The 13403-nt window shown below is 43.7% G+C and overlaps 1 protein-coding gene across 3 annotated transcripts in view; it reads right to left on the reverse strand.

The window, feature by feature from the left end:
- Positions 1 to 2674: 2674 nt before the first annotated feature.
- Positions 2675 to 13403, reverse strand: part of LOC134345175 (protein jagged-2-like) — a 261826-nt gene continuing 251097 nt past the window's right edge. For all 3 annotated transcript variants that reach the window (XM_063045417.1, XM_063045425.1, XM_063045408.1), the window contains 3 exons: positions 8252 to 8383; positions 7237 to 7393; positions 2675 to 5936 (listed from right to left, as the gene is read on the reverse strand). In XM_063045417.1, coding sequence (XP_062901487.1) covers positions 5485 to 5936; positions 7237 to 7393; positions 8252 to 8383 — 741 coding nt within the window. In that variant the 3' untranslated portion in view covers positions 2675 to 5484. The remainder of the gene's footprint in view (positions 5937 to 7236; positions 7394 to 8251; positions 8384 to 13403) is intronic.

Here is a 13403-nt window from a genome sequence, read left to right on the forward strand (position 1 = left end):
CTGGCTTCACCCACAAAGCCAATATTTAATCCAATTTACTACCTCACATTGAATGCCAAGTGACCGAACCTCTTGACCAACTTCCCATGCAGGACTTTGTCAAAGGCCTTGCTGAAGTCCATGTAGACAACATCCTCTGCCTTGCCTTCATCAACTTTCCTGGTAACTTCCGTGAAAAACTCTAAGTTGGTATGACATGCCTTCCATGCACAAAGCCATATTAACTATCCCTAATCAATCAGTTTATCCAAATAATCATACATATATCTGGTCCCTTAGAATACCTTCCAATAACTTACCCACTACTGATGTCAGACTCACCGGCTATAATTTTCTGACTTATTCTTAGAGCCTTTCTTAAACAACAGAACATTATCAACTATCCTCCAATCCTCCGACACTTCACTCATTGCTAAGGATTTAAAAAATACCTCTACTAGGGCCCCTGCAGTTTCTGCACTAGTGTCCCACAAAGTCCAAGGGAACAACCTGGGGACTTACCCACCCTCTTTTGTCTCAAGATGGCAAACATCTCCTCCTCTAATCTGGTCCATGACCTCACTGCTGTTTTGCATCACCTCTATAGACTATATCCATCTCGAGTAAATTACAAATGGCAGAAATCCATTTAAGGTATCCCCCATCTCATTTCAGCTCCATACATTGATGACTATCCTGATCTTCAAGAGGACCAATTTCACCCCCTGTCTAGCTTTTGCTCTTAATATATCTGTAGAATCTCTTGGGATTCTCCTTCACCTTGTCAAATTAGTTCCCTCCATAGATGCAGCCTGACCTGCTGAGTTTTTACAGCTCTTTCTGCATGGTGGTTTGAACTGCTATTTATTGCTAGAGACATTCAATATAAAAGCAAAGAGGTAACTCTGTAAAAGGCATCACGAAGACCTCAAGAATGCATCAATTATCAGACTCTCACCATCCAGGTCATGCCAGCTTCTCGCAGCTACCATAGGGCAGGAAGTGCAGAAGCCTGATGTCCCACACCAGCAGGTTAAGCTAACAGTCACTTCACTTCAACCATTTGGTTTAATAACCCATCGGGAAACCTAATCACTAGTTTAGCAACACTATGACACTGTAGTATGATGGTGGTACTGTAACATAGCAATTAGAAAAATGCTTTACTGTACCAGTGATCAGAATTCAATTCCATCTCTAAGGAGTTTGTATGTTCTCCCCATGACCACATGGGTTTCTGCTGGGTGCTCCTGCATCCTCCCACATTCCAAAGACATGTGGATTAAGGTTCTAAGTTGTGGGCATGCTAGTTTAGCACTAGATGCATGGTGACACTTGTGTGCTGCTCCCAGTACATCCTTGGACTATTTTGGTCATTGATGCAAATTACACATTTCACCATATGTTTTGACTTGTATTTGACAAAGAAAGGTCATCTGTCTTTAAGCTTTGCAGTAAAATGGGAGTTCGGATAAAGCTCCTCAGCCTGCCTTTCTATAGATATTGCCTGAACTATTGAGTTCCTCTAGCACTTTGTGCGCGTTGCTCTGGATTTCCAGCATCCACAGAATCTCACTTCTATTGTTTTCTTTTGTTTTGATTGCATTCTTTCTTTTAAAAATTGTGCATGTGTACAATTTACTGTGAGTTTTTCTTGTGAATGTTGCTTATATGATGTTACCTGCCTGTGATGCTGCTGCTGCTCAAGTCAAGTCCTGACGGCTGGAGCCAGAGTTTGTGAATCCGCTGGGGAAGGGGGGCCCAGTCTCTGCCAAGTCACGAGCCTAATGGAGGCTGAATGTGATGGTCTACACTGGGGTTAGAGGGCTGTGTACATGCATGCGTGGGGTCAGCGAGGTTGGGAGGAAGGGAGGTACAGGGACTTCTGTTGTTGCTTGTCATGTTTTGTGTTGTGTTCTGCGGAGCATTGTGGGCATGCCTTGTTGGCATCAGAATGTGTGGCAACACTTGAGGGCAGCCCCCAGCACATAGTACAGTACAGTACAGGCCCTTCAGCCCACAATGTTGTGCCAACCCTCAAACCCTGCCTCCCATATAAGCCCCCACCTTAAATTCCTCCATATACCTGTCTAGTAGTCTCTTAAACTTCACTAGTGTATCTGCCTTCACCACTGACTCAGGCAGTGTATTCCACGCACCAACCACTCTCTGAGTAAAAAACCTTCCTCTAATATCCCCCTTGAATTTCCCACCCCTTACCTTAAAGCCATGTCCTCTTGTATTGAGCAGTGGTGCCCTGGGGAAGAGGCGCTGGCTATCCACTCTATCTATTCCTCTTATTATCTTGTACACCTCTATTATATCTCCTCTCATCCTCCTTCTCTCCAAAGAGAGAAGCCCTAGCTCCCTTAATCTCTGATCTCTTATGCAAGCAACACATCTCACCGCATGTTTCTATGTACAAGTGATAAATCTAAATCTGAAATCTGAACAAGTAAGCTTTTTGTGACAACTGTGCATATATGTATTTGTGTGTATGATGGTAAACGCAACTTTGACTTCTACTGTGTTGTGTGATATACTGAGATACACATGTGTGGTGGTGGAACGCTGATGCACTCACTGCCCTGGGAGCTTACAGAGGAACCGTAGATCTCTTAGGTTGGCATTATCCCAGTGGTTAATTCAGGATTAAATGGCAACCCTCCCCAAGAATCCACAAGACACACTGGGAGACGTTAATATAAAACGCTTTAATAAATAGGGTTTTTTTTTTGAAAGTTATCTCTAAGAACATATCAAACAAAATGCAGTATATGAACAGAGGACTTCTGCAAGGCAAAGCAACATCCTTATACAAAAAAAATTACAACTTTATTCAGAGTTCTTGCAATTTTACTTTCTTTTAAAAATCAGCCAGCTTTTTTTTGTAATTTTTCATCCCTTTTATTTAAAGATCACCCTCCATCTCTCACGATGCAACTGACATTAATAAATGTGATTCAGAAGGAAAAGCCTCTTGTCCATAATTTAGACAAAATTTATTGAGTTTTCAGAAACAGCTTGCCAATTAGATATTTGAAAGTGAAGCGATTGCTAGGTTACATTTCATTTCTTTTTAGAAAGATCTGGATTTAACTCAAAAGAGTTTGCAATAAAGTTTAGTTTATATAAAAAACACACAAAAAACGAGAGTGTAGTATTTAGATTCCTCCCAGAAGTGGGTCCATTTACCATGCAGAAAGATACTCTCGTCCAAAATATATTCACAAACTCTTTTGGAGTTACGGGTTTTTTTGCACTGGAACATAAAGCAAAAACTTGTACATTTTTTTAAATATAGAAAAACAAACTGATCCCTTCATTTTTTTGTCATATGCTCAAAGCAGATATATATATATATTTTTACACAAAGTAGGCTTTTCCAGCAGAGGGCTCACCAACAGAGTGAAGGAGAGAGGTAGGTAACAGAGGATGAGGTGGAAGAACCAGGAAGCCGAGAGTCTGAGGGAATAACTTGTGTGTACTCTGTTCCTTAACTTTCATATGCCTGAATTAAACTCTACTTGACAATGAGGGTACAGACTAGATAATGGGGGGGGGGGCATACAAAGCGCCAAGAAATAGGGAAGTTATTTCAGAAGGTTTGGCCATCTACGTCACACTGGCTGAAAATATATGACCATCCACTCTGCCTCTGTAAAATGAAGACTGATCTTCCAGTGGTAAGCAGAGTGGCATATGTAAATAACCTGGGGCAGGAGGGAAAGAGTGTTCTGCTGCCTCAGTCCTTTACTTTCTCCACACCTCCCCCCTCAGCAAGAACTGAAGAAAATGCTCCTAATTTCCATCTGTGCCTTCACTGTGGTGTTTGTGACCCAGTACATGCTCTCCTAAAACCAGGCGGGAACGGTGGCGAAACAAGTTGTCATTTTTGTGTGGGCCAGCTGAACTTGCCAAATTGATTTAGTATTCAGATTTTTTTTTAAATGATATACTTTTGATCTTTAGCCAGACGTAATATTAGTGATGGTAAGACATAGGGCAAAATAAAACGACGTGCAAGAGAAATGCCACCAAACTCCCTTTTCTTTCCCCAAAACATAAATTAAGGAATGGCATCTAAACAAACTTGAATATCTTTCTTAAGTTATTCAATCAAATATACACAGATTCCTTAAATATATACATATGTACAAAAGTTTTGATCATACACTTACAATTGTTTATTATAGGTCAGTATGGAAGGTACATAGTTCACAATATATTTATATATATATTTATATATTTAAAAAAATCAGCAGATCAGACTTTGACAGTTGCTACAACAATCCAGCCTCCAGGTGCACACACACCCCTCCAATACTGTAATCACTCCCAGGTTCCACTGACCTCAAGAGCAAAGATAATGCAAGAGCATCCATTGGCTGCACCATTATGGGACTGTGCTGCGTGCTAACAGCTACCATTAAAGTCCCCCAACAATGACTGCACTCTAAGGTAACTCTGCATACATGCAGGTCCTGTCCAAAGGGGAGGAGGGGAGTTGGCTGCTACAAGGCACTTTAAGTAAGTGGTGATTCCGTCTGAAAGGGGAAGCACTGATCGCCCAACTTGTTTCTGGGTGTCAGTCCACTGATCTGCTCCCACCACAACCTCCCTCCCATCTCCCCTCCCTCACTCTCATCGAGCTACAAAGTCTTTGGAAGCAACCGTCCTACTCCCACCAAGGCTGGACTTGGTGGTGACAATTCCCGAGCAACGACAAGATCTTGATCTGTCTTGCGACTACCACCCTTCCCCACCTTTCTCTGCACTTCACATAAACACAGCCCACCCCTCCCTCCTTACCTTATCCTCCTTCCCTGGGCTGGGGAAAGCTAGCAACTTCCCAAAGGCAGCGAGTTCAGGAGGGAGCAGGTCCACCTATGTCACTGGCACCAGGTGAGGGGTGGTGGGAGAAGGGGTGGTTCTGGGTAGATGCTTGTATAAACTTACAAGTCCCCCACACTCCACCCCAGCTGGCTCACAAAATCCAGAGAGCCAAGAGGCCAAGCCATTAAGGTCATGGTTATGGAGTGCCGTGTGCCCGCAGGTGCCCATGTACAGAAAAGGAAGATACACCGCAGTACTACAAGCCAAATATCCATTTGTAAACAGTACGTGAAGCTGAAAGAGTACACTTACGGTGACAGAAAACAGGCAAAGCTTGGTTCCTCATTCCTCTGGGATCGGCAAGGTCCGAACCCGCCCACCCCACCCTTCCCCCATGAACTGTCATGAGAAATTAATACCAAAAATAGCAACTAGCAAAGAGATCTTGACACTGGACAAGTCACCAATAATTTATACAGGATTTGAAAAGACAATGGTAAATAAATGCTCTATACACACAGCAGAAGAGACACTGATTGAGTATGAAGACTTTAACAAATGTTTTCAGTCTTAACACAATGAGGTGTAACAAGAAATCTCAATATTCACCTCCCTTTGTTTGTTTTTGAAAAGGAAAAAAAACTGTAGGCACAAACAATTCCCCGTTACTCACACAGAGAGATCCTTATCTCCTTCATGGTTCATTGCGTTCACATTTTTCAGACAACGGTTGTCCCATTTGCTTGTCCGATGTGGCTGCCTGACTGGAGTTAACTGTGTCGAGTTTACGTCACCTTTCGTAGGCAAGAATGTTATTGTACATCGCTGGGAGGGGCACTTGTCAACACTCAGCTCCTCCACCTCCTCGGTGGACATCAGAGACCGGTTATGGGGAGCCATGAGGTTCCTGCACTCGTACTGAAGGTCCCTGTTGCTGCAGGGTTTGTCAATGGGGTTCCTGATGGGCTTGAGGGGCTCCCACTGATTGTTGACTGAATCTTCTGTGGGTGGGCGGCTTCTCTCCCTCTCTTTTCGCCGCTTCCGCGTCCACCACACGCAGATGCTGATGCAGATCAGCCAGATCGTGCCGAACACCACGCTCAACACAGGGACCAGGTATGCTGCACGGTTGGGGGGGGGGGGAGGGAAAAGGGAGGGCGTGGGGGGGAGGGAGACAAACAAGTTTTGAGATAACTATTAATGAAAGTTTGATGAAAAGAATGATTGATCTGTATGGATCGTCTGCAAAACAAAATTTTTCACTGTAACACAGTACATGTGACAATAAACAAATTAACTAATCTATTGCTCTGTGCCATGCTCTGTCTAGTACCTGTGCAGATGCCTGAACATGCTGTTACTTACTGTCTTGCCTCCACCAGCTTGCTCCAGACACCAACTCCACTTTGTGTGGAAAACCTTAGTCCTCGTACCCTCTTTAAACCTCTCTCCTCACCTTAAAACTGTACCCTCTAGTCTTATTCAACCCTACTATGGTAGGATAAACAGACTCTGGTTACCCATCCTCTAATACTGCCATATACCCCTCTCATGTCAACCCTTCAGCCTCCTTTAATCCTGGGAAAAACAGACCAATTTTATACAACACGGGATTTTGCACAGATACTAGAAATCTTGAGGAACACGTACAAAATACTGGAGGAACTCAGCAGGTCAGGTAGCATCTATGGAGAAGAATGAACAGTCGATATTTCCCGCTGGATGGGAAAGGAAAGGGGCAGATGCCAGAATAAGACAGGTGAGGGGGAGTGGAGGAACACAAGTTGATAGGTGAGAGGTGAAGCCATGTGAGGGGGAAGGTGGGTGGGGGAAGAGGGATGAACTGAGAAGCTGGGAGGGGTGAGGTGAAAATGGTAAAGGACTGAAGAACAAGGAATCTGATTGGAGAGGAGAGTGGACTATGGAAGAAATGGAGGAGAGGAATAAAAAGGTGTTCTCACGCTTTCTCTTCTCCTCAGTCTCTCCTGATAACTCAAGACCTCCAATTATTTCAGCACCCTTAGTTTAATCATACCTTTCTTGTACTGGAACTGCACCCCATGTCCCAAATGCGGGCTGACCAATATTATGTACAACTATTACATGATGTCCCCAAGACTTTAAGAGGCGACCCCCAAATTATGGCTGTTCAGGTTACCAAAATTCAACCTCAAAGAATTCACAAATCGCTGAATTTGATTTCATGGAATGTATATTGGAAAAAATAAATCAACAAAAACTGCACTGTGAAGAGAACACCACCATCTGCACTGGGTCAAGCTCCAATCTTAAGTTTGTCCTCCAGTCTGTCTTACATATGAGAGACTAATGAGACAGATCTAGAGGGCTTAGCTTCAGTCTAACAATAAGGCAGCCAAACAGATTTATAGGCAACAGGAGTTAAAAAAAAGTCAGTGTTACCTGGTTGGGGGAGAGGAATGTACGCCGTCTCTACCTTCACTTCAACAACCGCAAGCATCACAGTGCTGTTTTGCCACTGAGTGATGCTGTCAACCATCTTTGTCACCACCTCCCTGATCAGGGCTCCATCCTGGTCCTCGGCCTGCGGGGTGAACGACTGTGGTGTTGGAGAGATGGCAGAGAAAAGAACCTGAGAATTGGTAAAACAGGCAGACAGCAACTGTCTGTCAAGCAACACACCACATCCACAGACCTGGTGAGCAATCTCAACAACAATCAACTGCACTAGTGGGCATCTATCTCCCCACAAACATCTCCCTGATCATTTCCCAACCTTTTGGAATGGTTGGGGTTGGGTAAACTGCTCCCCACTCTGTCCCCTCCATATTTGCCCAGTTCCTCCTATTCTCACCCCAGCACCGAGGGATGTAATGAAGGAGTTTCAGTTTTTCACCACATCTAGCTGAGTTGCTGCTTCAGACAGGGGGTGGGGGAAGAGAAGAGCAGCAAGGACTGTGATTGTGGGTTCCAACAAAACTGCACATCATATCAAGGGAGTTCCAAGATGCCCCCCATTGGGATATCTAAGAGGCAGCTCTCCATCACTCTGAAAGTTTGGAACAGACAACATGCAGAACTTTCATTTACAATATTCTCTCAGAGGGAGGTGAATTTCTTGAATCCTCTACCCCCGGGATCACCGGAGGTATTTAGGTTAGGAAATACCACTAGTGGACAACCAGGGAAGTGAGGTGATGGGGAACAGGCAGAGAGGAGGGGCTGGGGCCTGGGTCAGATCATCCATTATCATACTGAATGGTGGGGCAGGTCTGAGGAGCGCCAAATGGCCTATCCCTGCTCCCATTTCCTTCTGTTCTTACAAAGCCAGGTCAAGAGGGGCAGGAGATTAAGCAAGCTGTGATGGACAAATTCAGGAGGCATCAGATGACTCTGGGGCGTATGTAACGGTGTGATCAGGAGCAAGACCGGTTGGGTGCTGGAGGCAGTTACTTACAACGGCCACTTCCACTGCACTGTTGGTGGCGTTGGCGAAGTCACACAACACAAACAAGGCCCGGTCCCTGGACAGGCTGCGTAGCATGGGCAAGTATCTCAGCTCCCAGCAGATATATTCTACCGTGATGCCCTAGAAAGGAGAACGTGAAGGTAATTCTAGAGGCACACACTACCCCAGCAAATTTCACAACCCTTTCGCTAACATTTCTTGAACACTAATAGAGACAGACAGATTCAGACATTGAGATGCAAAGGGACTTGGGAGTCCTTCTGCAGGATTCTCTGAAGGACTTTTATCACTCGGTATTATTTATTTACTTTTCTATAATTTGCATATAACTACATAACAATTACAACACGGAAACAGGCCATCTCGGCCCTTCTAGTCTGTGCCGAACGCTTACTCTCACCGAGTCCCATCTACCTGCACTCAGCCCACAACCCTCCATTTTTTTCCTGTCCATATACCTATCCAATTTTTTTTTTTAATGACAATATCGAACCTCTCTCTACCACTTCTACTGGAAGCTCGTTCCACACAGCTACCACCCTCTGAGTAAAGAAGTTCCCCCTCGTGTTACCCCTAAACTTTTGTCCCCTAACTCTCAACTTATGTCCTCTTGTTTGAATCTCCTCTACTCTCAATGGAAAAAGTCTATCCATGTCAACTCTATCTATCCCCCTCAATTTTAAATACCTCTATCAAGTCCCCACTCAACCTTCTACGCTCCAAAGAATGAAGTCCCAACTTGTTCAATCTTTCTCTGTAACTTAGGTGATGAAACTCAGGTAACATTCTAGTTAATCTCCTCTGTACTCTCTCTATTTTGTTGACATCTTCCCTATAATTTGGTGACCAAAACTGTACACAATACTCCAAATTTGGCCTCACCAATGCCTTGTACAATTTTAACATTACATCCCAACTCCTATACTCAATGCTCTGATTTATAAAGGCCAGCATACCAAAAACTTTCTTCACCACCCTATCCACATGAGATTCCACCTTCAGGGAACTATGCACCATTATTCCTAGATCACTCTGTTCTACTGCATTCCTCAATGCCCTACTATTTACCATGTATGTCCTATTTTGATTACTCGTACCAAAATGTAGTACCTCACACTTACCAGCATTAAACTCCATCTGCCATCTTTCAGCCCACTCTTCTAACCGGCCTAAATCTCTCTGCAAGCTTCGAAAACCTACTTCATTCTCCACAACGCCACCTATCTTAGTATCATCTGCATACTTACTAATCCAATGTACCACCCCATCGTCCAGATCATTAATATATATGACAAATGACATTGGACCCAGTACAGATCCCTGAGGCACATCACTCGTCACCGGCCTCCAACCTGACAAACAGTTATCCACCACTGCTCTCTACTACTACTACTACTCGCATGATTTGTCTTCTTTTGCACATTCATTGCTTGTCTGTCTTTGTTATAGTTTTTCATAAATTATATTCTATTTCTTTATTTTCCTGAAATTCCTGCAAGAAAACGGATGTCAAGGTAGTATATGGTGACACATACGTACTCTAACAATAAATTTACTCTTGAACTTTGAGTTGGTAGTGAGGAAGGCAAATGCAATGTTAGCATTCATTTCCAGAGGACTAGAACATAAAAGCAAGGATGTACTGCTGAGGCTTTATAAGGTATTGGTCAGACCACAGTTTGAGCATTGCGAGCAGTTTTCGGTCACTTATCTAATAAAGCATGTGCTGGTATTGGAAAGGGTCTAGAGGAGGTTCACGAAAATGGTCCCGGAAATGAACAGGTTAACATATGAAGAGTGTTTAATGGATCTGGGCCTGTACTTGCTGGAGTTTAGAAGAATGAGTGGGAGATCTCATAGAAACCTAGCAAATATTTAAAAGTCTTGAGGTAGTGTACATGGAGAGGATGCTTCTGATAGCAGGAGAGTCTTGTACCAGAGGGCACAGCCTCAGAATACAAGAATGTCCTTTTACAACAGAGATGGAGGAACTTATTTAGCCAGGGGGTGGAGAATCTGTGGAATTCATTGCCTCAGACGGCTGTGGAGGCCAAGTCATTGAGTATATTTAAATTGGAGCTTGATGAGATTCTCCATTAATAAAGACGTTAAAGGTTACAAACAGAAGGCAAGAGAGTGGGGTTGAGAGGAAAAAGTTAATTGGTCTCCCATGTTTTCATCATGATCATTTTTGAAGCTTGCATGATTTCTAGGTTTAGTGAAAATATTTTTGTAAGAACAAAACACAAATCACAGAGTTATTTGCTAAGAGAATAAAAAACCAACTTCATTTGGAGTTTTTTTTGAGAAAAAATTATTTGAATCAGTGTCATGTTTTATATATTGAACTTTTCTTTCTGCATTACGGTTTGGCTGATCATCTTGATTCTGTACATCAAGAAAGAGTGGTGGAAGTTGTACTGAGAAATGAAATTCTTAGATGAACATGGAAGTGTTTTACAAAATGTTGCCTGAGGATATATGGCTGTACCTGACAGTATTTTGCTTCTTCAGATACAAGAAATGATATGGACTTAGAGAATTACTATATTTGTGCTTCTTTAAAAATGATTAATTTTTGACAGTGGTACAATGTGCTCTTGAGAAACAATTGGGAGTAGAGATAAGTACTCAAAAGTATGAGGGGTATAGATAGGGCATATGCAAGCAAGCCTTTTTCCACTGACTTTGGTCAAGCCTAGAACTAAAGGTCATAGGTTAAGGGTTAAAGAACAGAAATCTACACATTACAGACCTTTCGGCCCACAATGTTGTGCTGACCAGGTAACCTAGTCAAGAAACTGCCTAGAATTTCCCTACCGCATAGCTCTCTATTTTTCTAATCTCCATGCACCTATCTTAAAAGACCCTATTGCATCCACCTCTACCGCGTTGCTCTGTGTGAAAAACTTACCTCTGACATCCTTCTTGTACCTACTTCCAAGCCCCCTCATGTTAGCAATTTCAGCCCTGGGAAAAAGCGTGTGAGCCATCTCAGCCCTGGGAAAATGTCCCTGAACATCTGTCACATTTCTGCCGTGCATTTCCCTGAGAATATCGGCTCCAAATTTATGCTCCCAAGTTTCTGCCTAATAGCATATTTCCCCTAGCCCAATTAAATGTTTTCCCAAATTTTCTGTTCCTATCCCTCTCTAGCACTATAAGTAAAGGGGAGAGAGTTGGGATCACCACCTCAAAAATGCTCTCCCACCGAGAGATCTGACACCCTGACCAGGTTCATTTCCCAATACCAGATCAAGTACAGCCTCTCCTCTAGTTGGCTTATTTACATATTGTATCAGGAAATCTTCCTGAACACACCTAACAAACTCTACCCCATCCAAATTCCTTGCTCTGAGGAGATGCCAGTTAATATTAGGGAAGTTAAAGTCGCCTGTCACAACAACCTTATTATTATTACTACACTGTTCCAGAATCTTGCTCCCTATCTGCTCCTCAAAGTCTCTATAACTATTGGGGGGGGGGGGTCTATAAAACAATACCCAGTAAAATTATTGCCCCCTTCCTGGTTCTGACTTCCACCCACACTGGCTCAGTAGACAGTCCCTCCATGACTTCCTCCTTTTCTGCAGCCGTGACACTATCCCTGATTAGCAATGCCACATCCCCACCTCTTTTGCCTCCCTCCCTGTTCTTCTTGAAACATCTAAAGCCTGGCACACTTAGCAGCCATTCCTGCTCCTGGGACATCCAAATCTCTGCAAAGGCCACAACGACATAGCTCCATGCATTGATTCATGCTCTAAGTTCATCTGCCATGTTTATGATACTTGCATTAAAATAGACAAATCTCAAGCCATTTAAAGGTTAAATATTAAAGGAGAAATTGACGGTGAACTTCTTCACTCAGAGGGTGGATGAGCTGCCAGCAGAAGTGGTGAATTCGGGTTTGATTGCAACATTTACGAAAAGTTTAGATAAGTACTTGGATGGGAGGGGTATGGAAGGCTATAGTCCGGGTGCAGGTGAATGGAACTAGGCAGAATAACAGTTTGGAATGGATTAGATGGGCTGAAGGGCCTATTTCTGTGCTGTAGTGCCCTATTGCTCTATGAAATCAGCCATGATAAAATGGCAGAGGAGACTCAATGGGCCAAATAGCCTAATACTGCTTATATCTAAACATTTAATCAGTAGATGATGGATGGATCACAGTACAAAGTGAGTAACAATGGATACAGAGAGCCAAACATGGTAGGTGATACACACAAAATGCTGGAGAAACTCAGCAGGCCAGGCAGCATCTATGGAAAAAAAATACATTTGACATTTTGGGCTGAACCCTTCAGCAGGACTGGAGAAAAAAAAATGAGGAGTAGAGTTAAAAGATGGGGGGAGAGGAGAGAGAAATACAAAGTGATAGGTGAAACCTGGAGGGAGAGAGGTGAAGTAAAGTGCTGGGAAGTTGGTTGGTGAAAGAGATACAGAACTGGAGAAGGGGGAAGCTGACAGGATAGGACAGTAGGCAATGGAAGGAAGGAAAGTGGGGAGGAGCACCAGAGGGAGATGATGGGCAGGCAAGAAGATATGGGGAGAGGGGGAAAAGAGGCTGGGAAATGTGAACGGAGAGGGGGTGGGGGTATTACTGGAAATCTGAGAAATCGATGTTCATGCCATCAGGTTGGAGGCTACCCAAACAGAATATAAGGTGTTGCTCCTCCACCCCAGTTGTGGCCTCATCACAACAGTGGAGGAGGCAACGGATGGACACATCAGAATGGGAATGGGGAATTAAAATGGGTGGCCACTGGGAGATCCCACTTTTTCTGGAAGATGGAACGTAGGTGCTTGGCAAAGTAGTTTCCCAATCTACATCGGATCACACTGATATACAGAAGGCCACACCGGGAGCACTGGACACAGTACATGACCCAATATACTCACAGATGAAGTGTCACCTCACCTGGAAGGACTGTTTGGGGCCATGAATGATAGTGAGGGAGGTGGTGTAGGGATAGGTGTGGCACTTGTTCCACTTGCAAGGGTAAGTGCCAGGAGGAAGATCAGTGGGGAAGGATGAATGGACAAGGGAGTCTCATAGGGAGCATTCCATGCGGAAAGCAGAAATGGGGTGGTGGGGGTTAGAAAAGAAAGATATGCTTCGTGTAGGATCCTGCTG

Source organism: Mobula hypostoma, chromosome 1 (genome assembly GCF_963921235.1).
Source record: "Mobula hypostoma chromosome 1, sMobHyp1.1, whole genome shotgun sequence".
NCBI classification, from domain to species: Eukaryota; Metazoa; Chordata; class Chondrichthyes; order Myliobatiformes; family Myliobatidae; genus Mobula; species Mobula hypostoma.